This window comes from Chiloscyllium plagiosum, unplaced genomic scaffold (genome assembly GCF_037043375.1).
Source record: "Chiloscyllium plagiosum isolate Xiang-an unplaced genomic scaffold, Cpla_swu_hap1 HiC_scaffold_44, whole genome shotgun sequence".
NCBI classification, from domain to species: domain Eukaryota; kingdom Metazoa; phylum Chordata; class Chondrichthyes; order Orectolobiformes; family Hemiscylliidae; genus Chiloscyllium; species Chiloscyllium plagiosum.
The window spans coordinates 86,811-109,898 of record NW_028270182.1 but is presented as its reverse complement, the minus strand read 5'-3'; the positions used below and the strand labels follow the sequence as shown (position 1 = coordinate 109,898).

Sequence of the window (23,088 nt, the reverse complement as noted above, 5' to 3'; positions counted from 1 at the left end):
AGTGGTCCCTGTGTGTGTGTGTGAGAGGAGAGTGGTCCCTGTCTGTGTGTGTGAGAGGAGAGTGGTCCCTGTGTGTGTGTGTGAGAGTGGTCCCTGTGTGTGTGTGTGAGAGGAGAGTGGTCCCTGTGTGTGTGTGAGAGGAGAGTGGTCCCTGTGTGTGTGAGAGGAGAGTGGTCCCTGTGTGTGTGAGAGGAGAGTGATCCCTGTGTGTGTGTGTGAGAGGAGAGTGGTCCCTGTGTGTGTGTGAGAGGAGAGTGGTCCCTGTGTGTGTGAGAGGAGAGTGGTCCCTGTGTGTGTGAGAGGAGAGTGGTCCCTGTGTGTGTGTGTGAGAGTGGTCCCTGTGTGTGTGTGAGAGGAGAGTGGTCCCTGTGTGTGTGTGTGAGAGGAGAGTGGTCCCTGTGTGTGTGTGAGAGGAGAGTGGTCCCTGTGTGTGTGTGTGAGAGGAGAGTGGTCCCTGTGTGTGTGTGAGAGGAGAGTGGTCCCTGTGTGTGTGTGAGAGGAGAGTGGTCCCTGTGTGTGTGAGAGGAGAGTGGTCCCTGTGTGTGTGTGAGAGGAGAGTGGTCCCTGTGTGTGTGAGAGGAGAGTGGTCCCTGTGTGGGTGTGTGAGAGGAGAGTGGTCCCTGTGTCTGTGAGAGGAGAGTGGTCCCTGTGTGTGTGAGAGGAGAGTGGTCCCTGTGTGTGTGTGTGAGAGTGGTCCCTGTGTGTGTGTGAGAGGAGAGTGGTCCCTGTGTGTGTGTGTGAGAGGAGAGTGGTCCCTGTGTGTGTGTGAGAGGAGAGTGGTCCCTGTGTGTGTGTGTGAGAGTGGTCCCTGTGTGTGTGTGAGAGGAGAGTGGTCCCTGTGTCTGTGTGTGAGAGGATAGTGGTCCCTGTGTGTGTGTGAGAGGAGAGTGGTCCCTGTGTGTGTGAGAGGAGAGTGGTCCCTGTGTGTGTGTGTGAGAGTGGTCCCTGTGTGTGTGTGAGAGGAGAGTGGTCCCTGTGTGTGTGTGTGAGAGGAGAGTGGTCCCTGTGTGTGTGTGAGAGGAGAGTGGTCCCTGTGTGTGTGTGTGTGAGAGGAGAGTGGTCCCTGTGTGTGTGTGTGAGAGGAGAGTGGTCCCTGTGTGTGTGTGAGAGGAGAGTGGTCCCTGTGTGTGTGTGTGAGGAGAGTGGTCCCTGTGTGTGAGAGGAGAGTGGTCCCTGTGTGTGTGTGTGAGAGGAGAGTGGTCCCTGTGTGTGTGTGAGAGGAGAGTGGTCCCTGTGTGTGAGAGGAGAGTGGTCCCTGTGTGTGTGTGTGAGAGGAGAGTGGTCCCTGTGTGTGTGTGAGAGGAGAGTGGTCCCTGTGTGTGTGTGTGTGAGAGGAGAGTGGTCCCTGTGTGGGTGTGTGAGAGGAGAGTGGTCCCTGTGTGTGTGTGAGAGGAGAGTGGTCCCTGTGCGTGTGAGAGGAGAGTTGAGAGTGTACCTTTAGTTGTGATTGATTGGAGAGTCTTCCCTGTGTGTTGGGGAGAGCAAAGTGGTTTGTGTGAATGCGAGATGTAAACAGAATGTGGGTGTGCAGGGAGATGACAAGAAAGTACAGTCCATGTGGTGGATCAGCAATGATCTTGTTGAGCGATTGGGGTAGTCCAGATGATCTGAATGGTCTCCTTGTGTTCCTCGTCCTTGATGTTGTGAACTGTTAACCCTGTCCAGCAGCAGTTTAGTTTGAGCTCAGAGTCATGCTTTCCCCACAGAGGAGGCCTTTGAATGTCCAGCAGAATCTCGTCTCCTGCCCATTTGTCAGATGAAACTGGGCTCTCAATGTTCCACTGATGACGACTGTGATATCTGGCAAAAGTGTTGTGAGTCTGGATGTGGGAGGAGATGTATCATGAGCTTCAAGCCTGGAGGTAAGGAGGAGAGATCCCCTCAGAGCCACGTCACTGTATCTGGGTGGGAGAGAGCTGTCTGTCTCAGACTCAATTCTCACATTCCTCTCCTGACTAACCTCACCATTACCATCTTCCATGGTGTTCAGCTCATCGTGAAACACTGCTGTCTCTCCGATCTCTGTTCCCCCATTCAACCCTGAGTGTCACACACTGAGTGTGGTTCACACACCACCATGTGGGATTGGGAACAGCCAATGGCACGCTGTGCAATACTGCCTCCTGCTGTACACACGGCATTATTGTCTTCAAATCCAATCAAATCTGTAACCGCCGTTGCACCCCACCTACTCCTGTTACCCCCTCCAGGCCCTAAACCTCTCTCCATCTCTGAAACACCCTCCAGCCCCTACACCCCCTCCCTGTCTCCATAACCCCCTACACCCCCTCCCTATCTCCGTAACCCCCCTATACCCCCTCACTATCCCTATAACCCCCTACACCCCCTCCCTATCCCTATAACGCCCTACACTCCCTCCCTACCTCTGTAACCCCCTATACCCCCTCCCTGTCTCCGTAACCCTCCTATACCCCCTCCCTATCCCTATAACCCCCTACACCCCCTCCCTACGTCTGTAACCCCCCACACCCCCTCCCTATCTCTGTAACCATCTACTCCCCCTCCCTATCTCTGTAACCCCCTCCAGTCCCTCCACCCCCTCCCTATCTCTGTAACCCCCCTTCACCCCCTCCCTATCTATGTAACCCCCTACACCCCCTCCCTAGCTATGTAACCCCCCTACACCCCCTCCCTATCTCTGTAACCCCCCTACACCCCCTCCCTATCACTGTAACCCCCCTACACCCCCTCCAGTCCCTCCACCCCCTCCCTATCTCTGTAACCCCCCTTCACCCCCTCCCTATCTATGTAACCCCCTACACCCCCTCCCTATCACTGTAACCCCCCTACACCCCCTCCCTATCTCTGTAACTCCCTACACCCCCTCCCTATCTCTGTAACCCCCCTACACCCCCTCCATATCTTTGTAACCCCCCTACACCCCCTCCCTGTCTCTGTAACTCCCTACACCCCCTCCCTGTCTCTGTAACTCCCTACACCCCCTCCCTATCTCTGTAACCCCCCTACACCCCCTCCCTATCTCTGTAACCCCCTACACCCCCTCCCTATCTCTGTAACCCCCCTACACCCCCTCCCTATCTCTGTAACCCCCCTACACCCCCTCCCTATCTCTGTAACCCCCTACACCCCCTCCCTATCTCTGTAACTCCCTACACCCCCTCCCTATCTCTGTAACCCCCCTACACCCCCTCCCTATCTCTGTAACCCCCTACACCCCCTCCCTATCTCTGTAACTCCCTACACCCCCTCCCTATCTCTGTAACCCTCCTACACCCCCTCCCTGTCTCTGTAACCCTCCCTACACCCCCTCCCTATCTCTGTAACACCCCTACACCCCCTCCCTATCTCTGTAACCCCCTACACCCCCTCCCTATCACTGTAACCCCCCTACACCCCCTCCCTATCTCTGTAACCCCCCTCCACCCCCTCCGTATCTCTGTAACCCCCTCCAGTCCCTGCACCTCTCCCTATCTCTGCCACCCCCTCTAGCTCCAGTTTCACTGCTGTCTGTGAGAGATGTTTCCCAGGGAAGGGTCTGTGTTGGATCAGCAGTTGTGGTGAAAGCTGTTCTCTCTCTCTCTCTCTCTCAGTGTCTCCTAAAGGCCAAGGATCCACATGTCCGGACACGACCAGACTGCATTATGTCTGTCGGATGAACTTCACTGCTCCCTGCGATGGAGACGATTCCTGTGGTCACTGGGCCTCGTGCTGTAACACGGAGTGTGGACCTCGATGTGTGTCACAGTGGTTTGCGAGAAGTAAGCCCCTCTCACCCCCAACCTACGCTACCCCAGCAGGTCAGAGGACCAGTAATCCCCCCACATTCAGTGACGGGGTCTCCTTCGCATGGGAGGGCAGGGCTTTGTCAGGGTAGATCCGCTGTGGTGTGGACACCGGGCTGTAAGTCCTGCTCCAGCATTCCGGGATAAACATAGCCTTGTTAGCAACAGGAAAGGTAGCTTTGTACAGGTACGGCTGTGTCTCACAAGCTTGACTGAGCCTATATTTTTGAGACAGTGAGAAAGGTGATTGGTGAGGGTAGGCCAGTGGGTGTTGTCGATAGGAATTGTAACAAGGCCTTTGACAAGGTCTCTCATGGTCGGCCAGAACAGAAGGTGAATATACACGGGATCCACAGTGAGCTGGTAAGATGGATCCACAACTGGCTTAGTGACAGAAGCACAGAGAGTAGCAGTGAAAGGGACTGGAGAACCGAGATCGGTGGTGTCCCACAGGGATTTGTGCTGTGACCACCTTGCCATTTATCAGATATATAGGAGGAGAATGAAGGTGGCCCGATGAATATGTTCGTGATCGTCACACAGGTTAGGGGGAGCTGTGGATATGGAGGAGGATTGCCCGAGGACAGAGCAGGATGGAGATAGACCGGAGGATTGGGTGAAGAGATGGAGTGTAATCTGAGCAAATGTGAGGTGATGTGTTTTGGGAGATCGAATAAGCCTGGTTTGTTTTCACGTGAACACGGAAAGGATGAGAGCCGACCTGATAGAAGGTTCCTCACTTACAACCAGAATGTATCGCCTGGTCAGTTTTACTTTCCCAGGACAGAAATGTCAATTACTAGAGGAGCACAGATTTGGGGTAAAAGGGGAGACAGTGGGAGGCAGGTTTGTTTAACACAGAGGGTGGTCAGTATGTGGAATATGCTGTCAGGGGGGTGGTGGAGGCAGGTACAGGAGCGATGTTGAGGATGCACCTTGACAGATTGAGAAACTGATAGGGAATAAAGGGATGTGAAAACCCGAGAGATAAAAGGTTTTCAGGAGTTTATCACCATGGAAAGGGGAAAGTGATGCTGTCAGAGCAGGAGAGCAGTTGGAGGGAAAGTGGGACGCAACAGTAAGTGAGAGGGTTATTGCAGAGGGCGGGCAGTAGAATGAGCATTCCCTGGTTTGGGAATGGGGGGAGGGTGGGGAACAGATGGGGAAGGTGTGAAGGAGTATGTGAAGGGCCCTGTGTGGGACTCTGTAACTGTGTCTGTCCTACCTTCCCATTTACAGAGCCTGCTGAGCAGTGCCCAGAGGAGGACACCCTCTCCATGTTCTGTCAGATCAGCACTGGACGTTCCTGTAATGACAACGGGGACTGTGATGGATACCACTCATGTTGTGATGCTGGCTGTGGGAAGAAATGTATTCCAAAGTGTTTTACAGGAGGTGAGAAAGAGAGAGAGAGAGTGTGTGAGAGAGGGAAACACATCCAATGTGCCGGACACAGACAGTATCCAGGGAATACAGATTCCCCAAGGCCATCCTGGAATCCCGGCTCTGATCCCTCTTCCCAGGTTAGCGAGGGATTGGGGCTCGGCAGAACACGACCCCGCTTCTAATCCCTGTACCGGGGTGATGGATGGATTGTGGTGTGAAACAGACAGGGATCCTATTCCCAATCCCTGTCCCTGTGTTAGGGAGGGATTGTGGTGTGAAACAGACAGGGATCCTATTCCCAATCCCTGTCCCTGGGTTAGGGAGGGATTGTGGTGTGAAACAGACAGGGATCCTATTCCCAATCCCTGTCCCTGGGTTAGGGAGGGATTGTGGTAAGAAACTGACAGGCATCCTATTCCCAATCCCTGTCCCTGGGTTAGGGAGGGATTGCGGTGTGAAACAGACAGGGATCCTGTTCCCAATCCCTATCCCTGGATTAGGGAGGGATTGTGGTGTGAAACAGACAGGGATCCTGTTCCAAGTCCCTGTCCCTGGGTTAGGGAGGGATTGTGGTGTGAAACAGACAGGGATCCTGTTCCCAATCCCTGTCCCTGGGTTAGGGAGGGATTGTGGTGTGAAACAGACAGGGATCCTGTTCCCAAACCCTGTCCCTGGGTTAGGGAGGGATTGTGGTGTGAAACAGACAGGGATCCTGTTCCCAATCCCTGTCCCTGGGTTAGGGAGGGATTGTGGTGTGAAACAGACAGGGATCGTGTTCCCAGTCCCTGGGTTAGGGAGGGATTGTGGTGTGAAACAGACAGGGATCCTATTCCCAATCCCTGTCCCTGGGTTAGGGAGGGATTGTGGTGTGAAACAGACTGGGATCCTGTTCCCAGTCCCTGTCCCTGGGTTAGGGGAGGGATTGTGGTGTGAAACAGACAGGGATCCTGTTCCCAGTCCCTATCCCTGGGTTAGGGAGGGATTGTGGTGTGAAACAGACTGGGATCCTGTTCCCAGTCCCTGTCCCTGGGTTAGGGGAGGGATTGTGGTGTGAAACAGACAGGGATCCTGTTCCCAATCCCTGTCCCTGGGTTAGGGAGGGATTGTGGTGTGAAACAGACAGGGATCCTGTTCCCAGTCCCTATCCCTGGGTTAGGGAGGGATTGTGGTGTTATGCTGACTGGGATCCTGTTCCCAATCCCTGTCCCTGTGTTAGGGAGGGATTGTGGTGTGAAACAGACAGGGATCCTGTTCCCAATCCCTGTCCCTGGGTTAGGGAGGGATTGTGGTGTTAAGCTGACTGGGATCCTGTTCCCAATCCCTGTCCCTGTGTTAGGGAGGGATTGCGGTGTGAAACAGACAGGGATCCTGTTCCCAGTCCCTATCCCTGGGTTAGGGAGGGATTGGGGTGTGAAACAGTCAGGGATCCTGTTCCCAATCCCTGTCCCTGGGTTAGGGAGGGATTGCGGTGTTAAAAAGACAGGGATCCTGTTACTAATCCCTGTCCCTGGGTTAGGGAGGGATTGTGGTGTTAAACTGACTGGGATCCCGTTCCCAATCCCTGTCCCTGGGTTAGGGAGGAATTGTGGTGTTAAACTGACTGGGATCCTGTTCCCAGTCCCTGTCCCTGGGTTAGGGAGGGATTGCGGTGTGAAACAGACAGGGATCCTGTTCCCAATCCCTGTCCCTGGGTTTGGGAGGGATTGTGGTGTGAAACAGACAGGGATCCCGTTCCCAATCCCTGTCCCTGGGTTAGGGAGGGATTGCGGTGTGAAACAGACAGGGATCCTGTTCCCAGTCCCTATCCCTGGGTTAGGGAGGGATTGTGGTGTGAAACACACAGTGTCCTACTCTCCGGGAATATGAGTGCACGCTGTTTGAATGTTGTGGTCTGTCTGATGCCTCTGGTACGTCACAGTTAAGTCGTCTGTCTCTCCTCAGCCCGTTCTCTGTTCCCACTGTAGGCCAGGAGAGAGGAATTGTGTGTGAGCTGTCTGGTATACTGCGTCAGATCATGGAGTAGCGTTGTGAAGGCTGAGTTGTCCCACCCTCTCACCAATTCCCAGCTTCCTTCACAAGGCACTGGGCTCCCTTCTGTCAGTGAGATGGGAGACTGGGGGGTTTATCTGTTAATTCCTGCAGTCACAAGTGACTTGTTGTCTGATTCTATCCCCCATCTCCCTGTGTTTGTCTTCACAGAGAACGGAACCTGTCCCATTGCAAGGAGGCTGACGATGTTGTGCAACACGACCCTGGGAAAAGACTGCAAGAACGACACGCAGTGCGACGTGTGGCAGAGGTGCTGCCTGGCCAAGGGCTGCGGTGGGAAATGTGTCCCAACATTCATCAGTAAATGTGAGTATCCATCACTGCATTGCTTCCCACAGGTTTGTTTGATAATCCCGAGTGTGCTGAACAGGACCAATGTGAGCAGTGTCGAGGGAGCTTTACACTGTACCTATGAGCATGGTGTCTCTATCCTGATAGTCGACGCTGTAGAGGGAGCATTACTCTGTATCTAATACCACTCTGTCCGTGTCGCGAGAGTGTTTGATAGAGGACAGTGGAAACATTACACTGTATGTGAACAAATTGACCAAGTGAAAGCTCATTCTCTCCTTCAGTTTTGCGAAAGAAATGCCCAGAACATTCCCGTGTGTCTTTTCTCTGCAAGAAAAACTGGACTCGATCCTGTGAGGATGATGATGATTGTCCTTCCTATGAACAGTGCTGTGAGATTGGATGTGGCAAGAAATGTGTCTCCTCATTCAGGCACGGTAAGGATTCCGGTCTGACAGAGTGTTAGCAGGGGAATGGTCTGGGGCAAGATTGTTCAGCAGAACAGAGACTGCAGGGTGCAGAGAGAGGGAGACCCGAGACTGCGGGGAGCAGAGAGAGGGAGACCCGAGACTGCAGGGAGCAGAGTGAGAGAGTCCCGAGACTGCAGGGAGCAGAGTGAGAGAGTCCCGAGACTGCAGGGAGCAGACTGAGAGAGTCCCGAGACTGCAGGGAGCAGAGTGAGAGAGTCCCGAGACTGCAGGGAGCAGAGTGAGAGAGTCCCGAGACTGCAGGGAGCAGAGTGAGAGAGTCCCGAGACTGCAGGGAGCAGAGTGAGAGAGTCCCGAGACTGCAGGGTGCAGAGTGAGAGAGTCCCGAGACTGCAGGGAGCAGACTGAGAGAGTCCCGAGACTGCAGGGAGCAGAGTGAGAGAGTCCCGAGACTGCAGGGAGCAGAGTGAGAGAGACCCGAGACTGCAGGGAGCAGAGTGAGAGAGACCCGAGGCTGCAGGGAGCAGACTGAGAGAGTCCCGAGACTGCAGGGAGCAGAGTGAGAGAATCCCGAGACTGCAGGGAGCAGAGTGAGGGAGTCCCGAGACTGCAGGGAGCAGAGTGAGAGAGTCCCGAGACTGCAGGGAGCAGACTGAGAGAGACCCGAGACTGCAGGGAGCAGAGTGAGAGAGACCCGAGACTGCAGGGAGCAGACTGAGAGAGACCCGAGACTGCAGGGAGCAGAGTGAGAGAGTCCCGAGACTGCAGGGAGCAGACTGAGAGAGTCCCGAGACTGCAGGAAGCAGAGTGAGAGAGACCCAAGACTGCAGGGAGCAGAGTGAGAGTCCCGAGACTGCAGGGAGCAGACTGAGAGAGTCCCGAGACTGCAGGGAGCTGACTAAACGTGGCCTGAGACTGGAGGGAGCAGACTACGGTCGACCCCAGTCTGTAGGCTGATCCAATTATAATTGTGGACCATGGAACTCCTGAAAACAGCAAGTATATCCCTGATGGGGATTCCCTGTCGGTCTCGCCCTCTCGTGTGTAAATCGAGCCTTACATCGGAATGTTGTGTTTCCAGGTGAGAGACCCGGAGAGTGCTCAAGCCCAAGTCAACTGAGCTATGTGTGTAACACAACTCTGGGCAGGGAATGTAGAAATGAGAGCGACTGTGGTAGATGGGGCACGTGCTGCATTACCCCGTGTGGGTCAAGATGTGTCCTCAGGCATTTCAGAAATGGTGAGTTCTTCTTATCTGAGCTTCACTCACTGTCCATCTGGTGTTACTGAATGGATGTGTTGCGGGACAGGACAGAGCAGTGTTTCAATGTGTATCTCACCATGTGCTGTCCCTGTCCTTGGGGAGTTTGATGGGGGCAGGACAGAGGGAGCTGCACTCTGTATCTGACCTCACGCTGTCCCTGTCCTGGGAGTGTTTGATGGGGGCAGTACAGAGGGAGGTGCACTCTGTATCTAACCCCATGCTGTCCCTGTCCTGGGAGTGTTTGATGGGGGACATTACAGAGGGAGCTTTACTCTGTATGTGACCCATGCTGTCCATGTACTGCGGTTCTTTGATGTGGGACAGTGCAGAGGAAGCTGTCCTCTGTATCTACCACCGCGCTGTCCCTATCCTGGGAGCGTTTAGTGCGGACAGTGCAAAGTGAACTTTACTCTGTATCTGATCCCATGTTGTCCGTGTAGTGCGGTTCTTTGATGTGGGACAGTGTAGAGGAAGCTGTCCTCTGTATCTAACTCCGTAGTGTCCCTGTCCTGGGAATGTTTGATGGCGACAGTGTGGAGGGAGCATTACTCAGTATGTAACCCCATGCTGTCCCTGTTGTGGGGACAATGTTTAATGGGGACAATGTAGAGGGTTCTTTACTCTATGTCTAACCCCGTGCTGTCCCTGTCCTGGGAGTGTTTAATGGGGACAATGTAGAGGGCTCTTTACTCTGTGTCTAACCCCGTGCTGTCCCTTTCCTGGGAGTGTTTAATGGGGACAATGTAGAGGGCTCTTTACTCTGTGTCTAACCCCGTGCTGTCACTTTCCTGGGAGTATTTAATGGGGACAATGTGGAGGGGTCTTTACTCTGTATCTAACCCCGTGCTGTCCCTGTCCTGGGAGTGTTTAATGGGGACAATGTAGAGGGTTCTTTACTCTGTATCTAACCCCGTGCTGTCCCTTTCCTGGGAGTGTTTAATGGGGACAATGTAGAGGGTTCTTTGCTCTGTGTCTAACCCCGTGCTGTCCCTTTGCTGGGAGTGTTTAATGGGGACAATGTAGAGGGGTCTTTACTCTGTGTCTAACCCCGTGCTGTCCCTTTCCTGGGAGTGTTTAATGGGGACAATGTAGAGGGTTCTTTACTCTGTGTCTAACCCCGTGCTGACCCTGTCCTGGGAGTGTTTAATGGGGACAATGTAGAGGGGTCTTTACTCTGTGTCTAACCCCGTGCTGTCCCTGTCCTGGGAGTGTTTAATGGGGACAATGTAGAGGGGTCTTTACTCTGTGTCTAACCCCGTGCTGTCCCTGTCCTGGGAGTGTTTAATGGGGACAATGTAGAGGGGTCTTTACTCTGTGTCTAACCCCGTGCTGTCCCTTTCCTGGGAGTGTTTAATGGGGACAATGTAGAGGGGTCTTTACTCTGTATCTAACCCCGTGCTGTCCCTGTCCTGGGAGTGTTTAATGGGGACAATGTAGAGGGGTCTTTACTCTGTATCTAACCCCGTGCTGTCCCTTTCCTGGGAGTGTTTAATGGGGACAATGTAGAGGGTTCTTTACTCTGTGTCTAACCCCGTGCTGTCCCTGTCCTGGGAGTGTTTAATGGGGACAATGCAGAGGGCTCTTTACTCTGTGTCTAACCCCGTGCTGTCCCTTTCCTGGGAGTGTTTAATGGGGACAATGTAGAGGAGTCTTTGCTCTGTGTCTAACCCCGTGCTGTCCCTGTCCTGGGAGTGTTTAATGGGGACAATGTAGAGGGGTCTTTACTCTGTATCTAATCCCCGTGCTGTCCCTGTCCTGGGAGTGTTTAATGGGGACAATGTAGAGGGGTCTTTACTCTGTATCTAACCCCGTGCTGTCCCTGTCCTGGGAGTGTTTAATGGGGACAATGTAGAGGGGTCTTTACTCTGTGTCTAACCCCGTGCTGTCCCTTTCCTGGGAGTGTTTCATGGGGACAATGTAGAGGGGTCTTTACTCTGTGTCTAACCCCGTGCTGTCCCTTTCCTGGGACTGTTTAATGGGGACAATGTAGAGGGGTCTTTACTCTGTGTCTAACCCCGTGCTGTCCCTGTCCTGGGAGTGTTTAATGGGGACAATGTAGAGGGGTCTTTACTCTGTGTCTAACCCCGTGCTGTCCCTGTCCTGGGAGTGTTTAATGGGGACAATGTAGAGGGGTCTTTACTCTGTGTCTAACCCCGTGCTGTCCCTGTCCTGGGAGTGTTTAATGGGGACAATGTAGAGGGGTCTTTACTCTGTGTCTAACCCCGTGCTGTCCCTTTCCTGGGAGTGTTTAATGCGGACAATGTAGAGGGGTCTTTACTCTGTGTCTAACCCCATGCTGTCCCTTTCCTGGGAGTGTTTAATGGGGACAATGTAGAGGGTTCTTTACTCTGTGTCTAACCCCGTGCTGTCCCTGTCCTGGGAGTGTTTAATGGGGACAATGTAGAGGGGTCTTTACTCTGTGTCTAACCCCGTGCTGTCCCTGTCCTGGGAGTGTTTAATGGGGACAATGTAGAGGGGTCTTTACTCTGTGTCTAACCCCGTGCTGTCCCTGTCCTGGGAGTGTTTAATGGGGACAATGTAGAGGGGTCTTTACTCTGTGTCTAACCCCGTGCTGTCCCTGTCCTGGGAGTGTTTAATGGGGACAATGTAGAGGGGTCTTTACTCTGTATCTAACCCCGTGCTCTCCCTGTCCTGGGAGTGTTTAATGGGGACAATGTAGAGGGGTCTTTACTCTGTGTCTAACCCCGTGCTGTCCCTTTCCTGGGAGTGTTTAATGGGGACAATGTAGAGGGGTCTTTACTCTGTGTCTAACCCCGTGCTGTCCCTTTCCTGGGACTGTTTAATGGGGACAATGTAGAGGGGTCTTTACTCTGTGTCTAACCCCGTGCTGTCCCTGTCCTGGGAGTGTTTAATGGGGACAATGTAGAGGGGTCTTTACTCTGTGTCTAACCCCGTGCTGTCCCTGTCCTGGGAGTGTTTAATGGGGACAATGTAGAGGGGTCTTTACTCTGTGTCTAACCCCGTGCTGTCCCTGTCCTGGGAGTGTTTAATGGGGACAATGTAGAGGGGTCTTTACTCTGTGTCTAACCCCGTGCTGTCCCTTTCCTGGGAGTGTTTAATGGGGACAATGTAGAGGGGTCTTTAGTCTGTGTCTAACCCCGTGCTGTCCCTGTCCTGGGAGTGTTTAATGGGGACAATGTAGAGGGGTCTTTACTCTGTGTCTAACCCCGTGCTGTCCCGTTCCTGGGAGTGTTTAATGGGGACAATGTAAAGGGGTCTTTACTCTGTGTCTAACCCCGTGCTGTCCCTGTCCTGGGAGTGTTTAATGGGGACAATGTAGAGGGCTCTTTACTCTGTGTCTAACCCCGTGCTGTCCCTGTCCTGGGAAAGTTTAATGGGGACAATGTAGAGGGGTCTTTACTCTGTGTCTAACCCCGTGCTGTCCCTGTCCTGGGAGTGTTTAATGGGGACAATGTAGAGGGTTCTTTACTCTGTGTCTAACCCCGTGCTGTCCCTTTCCTGGGAGTGTTTAATGGGGACAATGTGGAGGGGTCTTTACTCTGTGTCTAACTCCGAGCTGTCCCTGTCCTGGGAGTGTTTAATCGGGACAATGTAGAGGGGTCTTTACTCTGCATCTAACCCCGTGCTGTCCCTTTCCTGAGTGTGTTTAATGGGGACAATGTAGAGGGGTCATTACTCTGTGTCTAACCCTCTGCTGTCCCTGTCCTGGGAGTGTTTAATGGGGACAATGTAGAGGGGTCTTTACTCTGTGTCGAACCCCGTGCTGACCCTGTCCTGGGAGTGTTTAATGGGGACAATGTAGAGGGGTCTTTACTCTGTGTCTAACCCCGTGCTGTCCCTGTCCTGGGAGTGTTTAATGGGGACAATGTAGAGGGGTCTTTACTCTGTATCTAACCCCGTGCTGTCCCTGTCCTGGGAGTGTTTAATGGGGACAATGTAGAGGGGTCTTTACTCTGTGTCTAACCCCGTTCCTTCCCTGTCCTGGGAGTGTTTCATGGGGACAATGTAGAGGGTTCTTTACTCTGTGTCTAACCCCGTGCTGTCCCTGTCCTGGGAGTGTTTAATGGGGACAATGTAGAGGGGTCTTTACTCTGTGTCTAACCCCGTGCTGTCCCTGTCCTGGGAGTGTTTAGTGGGGACAATGTAGGGGGTTCTTTACTCTGTATCTAACCCCGTGCTGTCCCTGTCCTGGGAGTGTTTAATGGGGACAATGTAGAGGGTTCTTTACTCTGTGTCTAACCCCGTGCTGTCCCTGTCCTGGGAGTGTTTAATGGGGACAATGTAGAGGGGTCTTTACTCTGTATCGAACCCCGTGCTGTCCCTGTCCTGGGAGTGTTTAATGGGGACAATGTAGAGGGGTCTTTACTCTGTGTCTAACCCCGTGCTGTCCCGTTCCTGGGAGTGTTTAATGGGGACAATGTAGAGGGGTCTTTACTCTGTGTCTAACCCCGTGCTGTCCCTGTCCTGGGAGTGTTTAATGGGGACAATGTAGAGGGGTCTTTACTCTGTGTCTAACCCCGTGCTGTCCCTGTCCTGGGAGTGTTTAATGGGGACACTGTAGAGGGGTCTTTACTCTGTGTCTAACCACGTGCTGTCCCTTTCCTGGGAGTGTTTAATGGGGACAATGTAGAGGGGTCTTTACTCTGTGTCTAACCCCGTGCTGTCCCTGTCCTGGGAGTGTTTAATGGGGACAATGTAGAGGGGTCTTTACTCTGTGTCTAACCCCGTGCTGTCCCGTTCCTGGGAGTGTTTAATGGGGACAATGTAGAGGGGTCTTTACTCTGTGTCTAACCCCGTGCTGTCCCTGTCCTGGGAGTGTTTAATGGGGACAATGTAGAGGGCTCTTTACTCTGTGTCTAACCCCGTGCTGTCCCTGTCCTGGGAGTGTTTAATGGGGAAAATGTAGAGGGGTCTTTACTCTGTGTCTAACCCCATGCTGTCCCTTTCCTGGGAGTGTTTAATGGGGACAATGTAGAGGGGTCTTTACTCTGTGTCTAACCCCATGCTGTCCCTGTCCTGGGAGTGTTTCATGGGGACAATGTAGAGGGGTCTTTACTCTGTGTCTAACCCCGTGCTGTCCCTGTCCTGGGAGTGTTTAATGGGGACAATGTAGAGGGTTCTTTACTCTGTGTCTAACCCCGTGCTGTCCCTGTCCTGGGAGTGTTTAATGGGGACAATGTAGAGGGGTCTTTACTCTGTGTCTAACCCCGAGCTGTCCCTGTCCTGGGAGTGTTTAATCGGGACAATGTAGAGGGGTCTTTACTCTGTGTCTAACCCCGAGCTGTCCCTGTCCTGGGAGTGTTTAATCGGGACAATGTAGAGGGGTCTTTACTCTGTATCTAACCCCGTGCTGTCCCTTTCCTGAGTGTGTTTAATGGGGACAATGTAGAGGGGTCATTACTCTGTGTCTAACCCTGTGCTGTCCCTGTCCTGGGAGTGTTTAATGGGGACAATGTAGAGGGGTCTTTACTCTGTGTCTAACCCCGTGCTGTCCCTGTCCTGGGAGTGTTTAATGGAGACAATGTAGAGGGGTCTTTACTCTGTGTCGAACCCCGTGCTGACCCTGTCCTGGGAGTGTTTAATGGGGACAATGTAGAGGGGTCTTTACTCTGTGTCTAACCCCGTGCTGTCCCTGTCCTGGGAGTGTTTAATGGGGACAATGTAGAGGGGTCATTACTCTGTGTCTAACCCTGTGCTGTCCCTGTCCTGGGAGTGTTTAATGGGGACAATGTAGAGGGGTCTTTACTCTGTGTCTAACCCCGTGCTGTCCCTGTCCTGGGAGTGTTTAATGGAGACAATGTAGAGGGGTCTTTACTCTGTGTCTAACCCCGTGCTGTCCCTGTCCTGGGAGTGTTTAATGGGGACAATGTAGAGGGGTCTTTGCTCTGTGTCTAACCCCGTGCTGTCCCTGTCCTGGGAGTGTTTAATGGGGACAATGTAGAGGGGTCTTTACTCTGTATCTAACCCCGTGCTGTCCCTGTCCTGGGAGTGTTTAATGGGGACAATGTAGAGGGGTCTTTACTCTGTGTCTAACCCCGTGCTGTCCCTGTCCTGGGAGTGTTTAATGGGGACAATGTAGAGGGGTCTTTACTCTGTATCTAACCCCGTGCTGTCCCTGTCCTGGGAGTGTTTAATGGGGACAATGTAGAGGGGTCTTTACTCTGTGTCTAACCCCGTGCTGTCCCTGTCCTGGGAGTGTTTAATGGGGACAATGTAGAGGGTTCTTTACTCTGTGTCTAACCCCGTGCTGTCCCTGTCCTGGGAGTGTTTAGTGGGGACAATGTAGGGGGTTCTTTACTCTGTATCTAACCCCATGCTGTCCCTGTCCTGGGAGTGTTTAATGGGGACAATGTAGAGGGTCCTTTACTCTGTGTCTAACCCCGTGCTGTCCCTGTCCTGGGAGTGTTTAATGGGGACAATGTAGAGGGGTCTTTACTCTGTATCGAACCCCGTGCTGTCCCTTTCCTGGGAGTGTTTAATGGGGACAATGTAGAGGGGTCTTTACTCTGTATCTAACCCCGTGCTGTCCCTGTCCTGGGAGTGTTTAATGGGGACAATGTAGAGGGGTCTTTACTCTGTGTCTAACCCCGTGCTGTCCCTGTCCTGGGAGTGTTTAATGGGGACAATGTAGAGGGGTCTTTACTCTGTGTCTAACCCCGTGCTGTCCCTTTCCTGGGAGTGTTTAATGGGGACAATGTCGAGGGTCTTTACTCTGTGTCTAACCCCGTGCTGTCCCTGTCCTGGAACTGTTTAATGGGGACAATGTGGAGGGGTCTTTACTCTGTGTCTCACCCCGTGCTGACCCTGTCCTGGGAGTGTTTAATGGGGACAATGTAGAGGGGTCATTACTCTGTGTCTAACCCCGTGCTGTCCCTGTCCTGGGAGTGTTTAATGGGGACAATGTAGAGGGGTCTTTACTCTGTGTCTAACCCCGTGCTGTCCCTGTCCTGGGAGTGTTTAATGGGGACATTGTAGAGGGCTCTTTACTCTGTGTCTAACCCCGTGCTGTCCCTTTCCTGGGAGTGTTTAATGGGGACAATGTAGAGGGGTCTTTACTCTGGATCTAACCCCGTGCTGTCCCTGTCCTGGGAGTGTTTAATGGGGACAATGTAGAGGGGTCTTTACTCTGTGTCTAACCCCGTGCTGTCCCTGTCATGGGAGTGTTTAATGGGGACAATGTAGAGGGGTCTTTACTCTGTGTCTAACCCCGTGCTGTCCCTGTCCTGGGAGTGTTTAATGGGGACAATGTAGAGGGGTCTTTACTCTGTGTCTAACCCCGTGCTGTCCCTGTCCTGGGAGTGTTTAATGGGGACATTGTAGAGGGCTCTTTACTCTGTGTCTAACCCCGTGCTGTCCCGTTCCTGGGAGTGTTTAATGGGGACAATGTAGAGGGTTCTTTACTCTGTGTCTAACCCCATGCTGTCCCTTTCCTGGGAGTGTTTAATGGGGACAATGTAGAGGGGTCTTTACTCTGTATCTAACACCGTGCTGTCCCTGTCCTGGGAGTGTTTAATGGGGACAATGTAGAGGGGTCTTTACTCTGTGTCTAACCCCGTGCTGTCCCTGTCCTGGGAGTGTTTAATGGGGACAATGTAGAGGGGTCTTTACTCTGTGTCTAACCCCGTGCTGTCCCTGTCCTGGGAGTGTTTAATGGGGACAATGTAGAGGGCTCTTTACTCTGTATCTAACCCCGTGCTGTCCCTGTCCTGGGAGTGTTTAATGGGGACAATGTAGAGGGGTGCTTACTCTGTGTCTAACCCCGTGCTGTCCCTGTCCTGGGAGTGTTTAATGGGGACAATGTAGAGGGGTCTTTACTCTGTGTCTAACCCCGTGCTGTCCCTTTCCTGGGAGTGTTTAATGGGGACAATGTAGAGGGTTCTTTACTCTGTGTCTAACCCCGTGCTGTCCCTGTCCTGGGAGTGTTTAATGGGGACAATGTAGAGGGGTCTTTACTCTGTGTCTAACCCCGTGCTGTCCCTTTCCTGGGAGTGTTTAATGGGGACAATGTAGAGGGGTCTTTACTCTGTGTCTAACCCCGTGCTGTCCCTGTCCTGGGATTGTTTAATGGGGACAATGTAGAGGGTTCTTTACTCTGTGTCTAACCCCGTGCTGTCCCTTTCCTGGGAGTGTTTAATGGGGACAATGTAGAGGGGTCTTTACTCTGTGTCTAACCCCGTGCTGTCCCTGTCCTGGGAGTGTTTAATGGGGACAATGTAGAGGGGTCTTTACTCTGTGTCTAACCCCGTGCTGTCCCTGACCTGGGAGTGTTTAATGGGGACAATGTAGAGGGGTCTTTACTCTGTGTCTAACCCCGTGCTGTCCCTGTCCTGGGAGTGTTTAATGGGGACAATGTAGAGGGGTCTTTACTCTGTGTCTGACCCCGTGCTGACCCTTTCCTGGGAGTGTTTAATGGGGACAATGTAGAGGGGTGTTTACTCTGTGTCTAACCCCGTGCTGTCCCTTTCCTGGGAGTGTTTAATGGGGTCAATGTAGAGGGGTCTTTACTCTGTATCTAACCCCGTGCTGTCCCTGTCCTGGGAGTGTTTAATGGGGACAATGTAGAGGGTTCTTTACTCTGTGTCTAACCCCGTGCTGTCCCTGTCCTGGGAGTGTTTAATGGGGATAATGTAGAGGGGTCTTTACTCTGTGTCTAACCCCGTGCTGTCCCTTTCCTGGGAGTGTTTAATGGGGACAATGTAGAGGGGTCTTTACTCTGTGTCTAACCCCGTTCTGTCCCTGTCCTGGGAGTGTTTAATGGGGACAATGTAGAGGGTTCTCTGCTCTGTGTCTAACCCCGTGCTGTCCCTTTCCTGGGAGTGTTTAATGGGGACAATGTAGAGGGCTCTTTACTCTGTGTCTAACCCCGTGCTGTCCCTTTCCTGGGAGTGTTTAATGGGGACAATGTAGAGGGGTCTTTACTCTGTGACTAACCCCGTGCTGTCCCTTTCCTGGGAGTGTTTAATGGGGACAATGTAGAGGGTTCTTTACTCTGTGTCTAACCCCGTGCTGTCCCTTTCCTGGGAGTGTTTAATGGGGACAATGTAGAGGGTTCTTTACTCTGTGTCTAACCCCGTGCTGTCCCTTTCCTGGGAGTGTTTAATGGGGACAATGTAGAGGGGTCTTTACTCTGTGTCTAACCCCGTGCTGTCCCTGTCCTGGGAGTGTTTAATGGGGACAATGTAGAGGGGTCTTTACTCTGTGTCTAACCCCGTGCTGTCCCTGTCCTGGGAGTGTTTAATGGGGACAATGTAGAGGGGTCTTTACTCTGTGTCTAACCCCGTGCTGTCCCTGTCCTGGGAGTGTTTAATGGGGACAATGTAGAGGGTTCTTTACTCTGTGTCAAATCCCGTGCTGTCCCTGTCCTGGGAGTGTTTAATGGGGACAATGTAGAGGGGTCTTTACTCTGTGTCTAACCCCGTGCTGTCCCTGTCCTGGGAGTGTTTAATGGGGACAATGTAGAGGGGTCATTACTCTGTGTCTAAACCCGTGCTGTCTCTGTCCTGGGAGTGTTTAATGGGGACAATGCAGAGGGGTCTTTACTCTGTGTCTAACCCCGTGCTGTCCCTGTCCTGGGAGTGTTTAATGGGGACAATGTAGAGGGGTCTTTACTCTGTATCTAACCCCGTGCTGTCCCTGTCCTGGGAGTGTTTAATGGGGACAATGTAGAGGGGTCTTTACTCTGTGTCTAACCCCGTGCTGTCCCTGTCCTGGGAGTGTTTAAAGGGGACAATGTAGAGGGGTCTTTACTCTGTATCTAACCCCGTGCTGTCCCTGTCCTGGGAGTGTTTAATGGGGACAATGTAGAGGGGTCTTTACTCTGTGTCTAACCCCGTGCTGTCCCTGTCCTGGGAGTGTTTAATGGGGACAATGTAGAGGGGTCTTTACTCTGTGTCTAATCCCGTGCTGTCCCTGTCCTGGGAGTGTTTAATGGGGACAATGTAGAGGGGTCTTTACTCTGTGTCTAACCCCGTGCTGTCCCTGTCCTGGGAGTGTTTAATGGGGACAATGTAGAGGGGTCTTTACTCTGTGTCTAACCCCGTGCTGTCCCTGTCCTGGGAGTGTTTAATGGGGACAATGTAGAGGGGTCTTTACTCTGTGTCTAACCCCGTGCAGTCCCTGTCCTTGGAGTGTTTAATGGGGACAATGTAGAGGGGTCTTTACTCTGTATCTAACCCCGTGCTGTCCCTGTCCTGGGAGTGTTTAATGGGGACAATGTAGAGGGGTCTTTACTCTGTGTCTAACCCCGTGCTGTCCCTGTCCTGGGAGTGTTTAATGGGGACAATGTAGAGGGGTCTTTACTCTGTGTCTAACCCCGTGCAGTCCCTGTCCTTGGAGTGTTTAATGGGGACAATGTAGAGGGGTCTTTACTCTGTATCTAACCCCGTGCTGTCCCTGTCCTGGGAGTGTTTAATGGGGACAATGTTGAGCGGTCTTTCCTCTGTGTCTAACCCCATGCTGTCCCTGTCCTGGGAGTGTTTAATGGGGACAATGTAGAAGGGTCTTTACTCTGTGTCAAATCCCGTGCTGTCCCTGTCCTGGGAGTGTTTAATGGGGACAATGTAGAGGGGTCTTTACTCTGTGTCTAACCCTGTGCTGTCCCTGTCCTGGGAGTGTTTAATGGGGACAATGTAGAGGGGTCTTTACTCTGTGTCTAACCCCGTGCTGTCCCTTTCCTGGGAGTGTTTAATGGGGACAATGTAGAGGGGTCTTTACTCTGTGTCTAACCCCGTGCTGTCCCTGTCCTGGGAGTGTTTAATGGGGACAATGTAGAGGGGTCTTTACTCTGTGTCTAACCCCGTGCTGACCCTGTCCTGGGAGTGTTTAATGGGGACAATGTAGAGGGGTCTTTACTCTGTGTCTAACCCCGTGCTGTCCCTGTCCTGGGAGTGTTTAATGGGGACAATGTAGAGGGGTCTTTACTCTGTGTCTAACCCCGTGCTGTCCCTGTCCCTGGAGTTTGTAATGGGGACAATGTAGAGGGGTCTTTACTCTGTGTCTAACCCTGTGCTGTCCCTGTCCTGGGAGTGTTTAATGGGGACAATGTAGAGGTGTCTTTAATCTCTGTCTAACCCCGTGCTGTCCTGTCCTGGGAGTGTTTAATGGGGACAATGTAGAGGGGTCTTTACTCTGTATCTAACCCCGTGCTGTCCCTGTCCTGGGAGTGTTTAATGGGGACAATGTAGAGGGGTCTTTACTCTGTGTCTAACCCCGTGCTGTCCCTGTCCTGGGAGTGTTTAATGAGGACAATGTAGAGGGCTCTTTACTCTGTGTCTAACCCTGTGCTGTCCCTGTCCTGGGAGTGTTTAATGGGGACAATGTAGAGGGGTCTTTACTCTGTGTCTAACCCCCTGCTGTCCCTGTCCCGGGAGTGTTTCATGGGGACAATGTAGAGGGATCTTTACTCTGTGTCTAACCCCGTGCTGTCCCTGTCCTGGGAGTGTTTAATGGGGACAATGTTGAGGGGTCTTTACTCTGTGTCTAACCCCGTGCTGTCCCTGTCCTGGGAGTGTTTAATGGGGACAATGTAGAGGGGTCTTTACTCTGTATCTAACCCCGTGCTGTCCCTGTCCTGGGAGTGTTTAATGGGGACAATGTAGAGGGGTCTTTACTCTGTGTCTAACCCCGTGCTGTCCCTTTCCTGGGAGTGTTTAATGGGGACAATGTAGAGGGGTCTTTACTCTGTGTCTAACCCTGTGCTGTCCCTGTCCTGGGAGTGTTTAATGGGGACAATGTAGAGGTGTCTTTACTCTGTGTCTAACCCCGTGCTGTCCTGTCCTGGGAGTGTTTAATGGGGACAATGTAGAGGGGTCTTTACTCTGTATCTAACCCCGTGCTGTCCCTGTCCTGGGAGTGTTTAATGGGGACAATGTAGAGGGGTCTTTACTCTGTGTCTAACCCCGTGCTGTCCCTTTCCTGGGAGTGTTTAATGGGGACAATGTAGAGGGTTCTTTACTCTGTGTCTAACCCCGTGCTGTCCCTGTCCTGGGAGTGTTTAATGGGGACAATGTACAGGGTTCTTTACTCTGTGTCTAACCCCGTGCTGTCCCTTTCCTGGGAGTGTGTAATGGGGACAATGTAGAGGGGTCTTTACTCTGTGTCTAACCCCGTGCTGTCCCTGTCCTGGGAGTGTTTAATGGGGACAATGTAGAGGGGTCTTTACTCTGTGTCTAACCCCGTGCTGTCCCTGTCCTGGGAGTGTTTAATGGGGACAATGTAGAGGGGTCTTTACTCTGTGTCTAACCCCGTGCTGTCCCTGTCCTGGGAGTGTTTAATGGGGACAATGTAGAGGGCTCTTTACTCTGTGTCTAAACCCGTGCTGTCCCTGTCCTGGGAGTGTTTAATGGGGACAATGTAGAGGGGTCTTTACTCTGTATCTAACCCCGTGCTGTCCCTGTCCTGGGAGTCTTTAATGGGGACAATGTAGAGGAGTCTTTACTCTGTGTCTAACCCCGTGCTGTCCCTGTCCTGGGAGTGTTTAATGGGGACAATGTAGAGGGGTCTTTACTCTGTGTCTAACCCGTGCTGTCCCTGTCCTGGGAGTGTTTAATGGGGACAATGTAGAGGGGTCTTTACTCTGTGTCTAACCCCGTGCTGTCCCTGTCCTGGGAGTGTTTAATGGGGACAATGTAGAGGGGTCTTTACTCTGTGTCTAACCCCGTGCTGTCCCTGTCCTGGGAGTGTTTAATGGGGACAATGTAGAGGGGTCTTTACTCTGTATCTAACCCCGTGCTGTCCCTGTCCTGGGAGTGTTTAATGGGGACAATGTAGAGGGGACTTTACTCTGTGTCTAACCCCGTGCTGTCCCTGTCCTGGGAGTGTTTAATGTGGACAATGTAGAGGGGTCTTTACTCTGTGTCTAACCCCATGCTGTCCCTGTCCTGGGAGTGTTTAATGGGGACAATGTAGAGGAGTCTTTACTCTGTGTCTAACCCCGTGCTGTCCCTGTCCTGGGAGTGTTTAATGGGGACAATGTAGAGGGTTCTTTACTCTGTGTCTAACCCCGTGCTGTCCCTTTCCTGGGAGTGTTTAATGGGGACAATGTAGAGGGGACTTTACTCTGTGTCTAACCCTGTGCTGTCCCTGTCCTGGGAGTGTTTAATGGGGACAATGTAGAGGGGTCTTTACTCTGTATCTAACCCCGTGCTGACCCTTTCCTGGGAGTGTTTACTGGGGACAATGTAGAGGGTTCTTTACTCTGTGTCTAATCCCGTGCTGTCCCTTTCCTGGGAGTGTTTAATGGGGACAATGTAGAGGGGTCTTTACTCTGTGTCTCACCCCGTGTGGTTCTGTCTCTCTCTTTTCTCCCAATGGAAGACGACGGGCAGTGCCCTCGCCCAGATCATCTTGCCCGTGTGTGTAACTCCACTTTTGGGAAGGTGTGTGACTCCGACCAAGATTGTGCTGGATCTCAAAGATGCTGTGATGCTGGGTGTCAGAAACGTTGTGTTCTGTCGTTCTACAGAAAGTCTCATGGAGGTAGTTCCTGGTCCAAAGGGCATGGCTGCTTAACCTGTCTGTATGAGGCAGCTCTGTGAGCTTTCCTTCTTTATATCTCACTTTGTGTCTGTGGTGTATTTCCCTTTGCCTCTCTTTGTGCATTCCTGCAGCACATCTCTCTCTCTCTCTCTCTGTGACGTCGTTTCATCTCCTGCTTTTGCATGTCTGTCTGTTTCTCTCTCTCTCTCTCTCTTTGTCTGTCTGTCTCTGTGTCTCTCTCTCTTTCTCTCTCTCTCTGTCTGTGTGTGTCTCTCTCTCTCTCTGTGTCTGTCATTGTCACATTCCACTCTCTCTCTTTCTCCATCATGCCTCTCCATCAGTCCCTCTGTATTGCTATCTCTCCTGTCTGTCTCTCGCCCTGTCTTTCTGTCACCTCTCTTTCTGTCTGTCTTTTGCATGTTCATCTGTGTCTCTCTTTCTGTCTTTG

General features: G+C 52.4%; 1 protein-coding gene across 1 annotated transcript in view; it reads left to right on the top strand.

The window, feature by feature from the left end:
* LOC148136850 (uncharacterized) overlaps positions 1–23,088 on the top strand; it is a gene marked incomplete at its 3' end in the record, with an annotated part of 264,129 nt that overhangs the window by 163,389 nt on the left and 77,652 nt on the right. Inside the window, exons 50-56 of the mRNA XM_087982832.1 lie at positions 1,707–1,862; positions 3,573–3,740; positions 5,004–5,159; positions 7,350–7,505; positions 7,775–7,927; positions 9,000–9,158; positions 22,479–22,640. Coding sequence (XP_087838958.1) covers positions 1,707–1,862; positions 3,573–3,740; positions 5,004–5,159; positions 7,350–7,505; positions 7,775–7,927; positions 9,000–9,158; positions 22,479–22,640 — 1,110 coding nt within the window. The remainder of the gene's footprint in view (positions 1–1,706; positions 1,863–3,572; positions 3,741–5,003; positions 5,160–7,349; positions 7,506–7,774; positions 7,928–8,999; positions 9,159–22,478; positions 22,641–23,088) is intronic.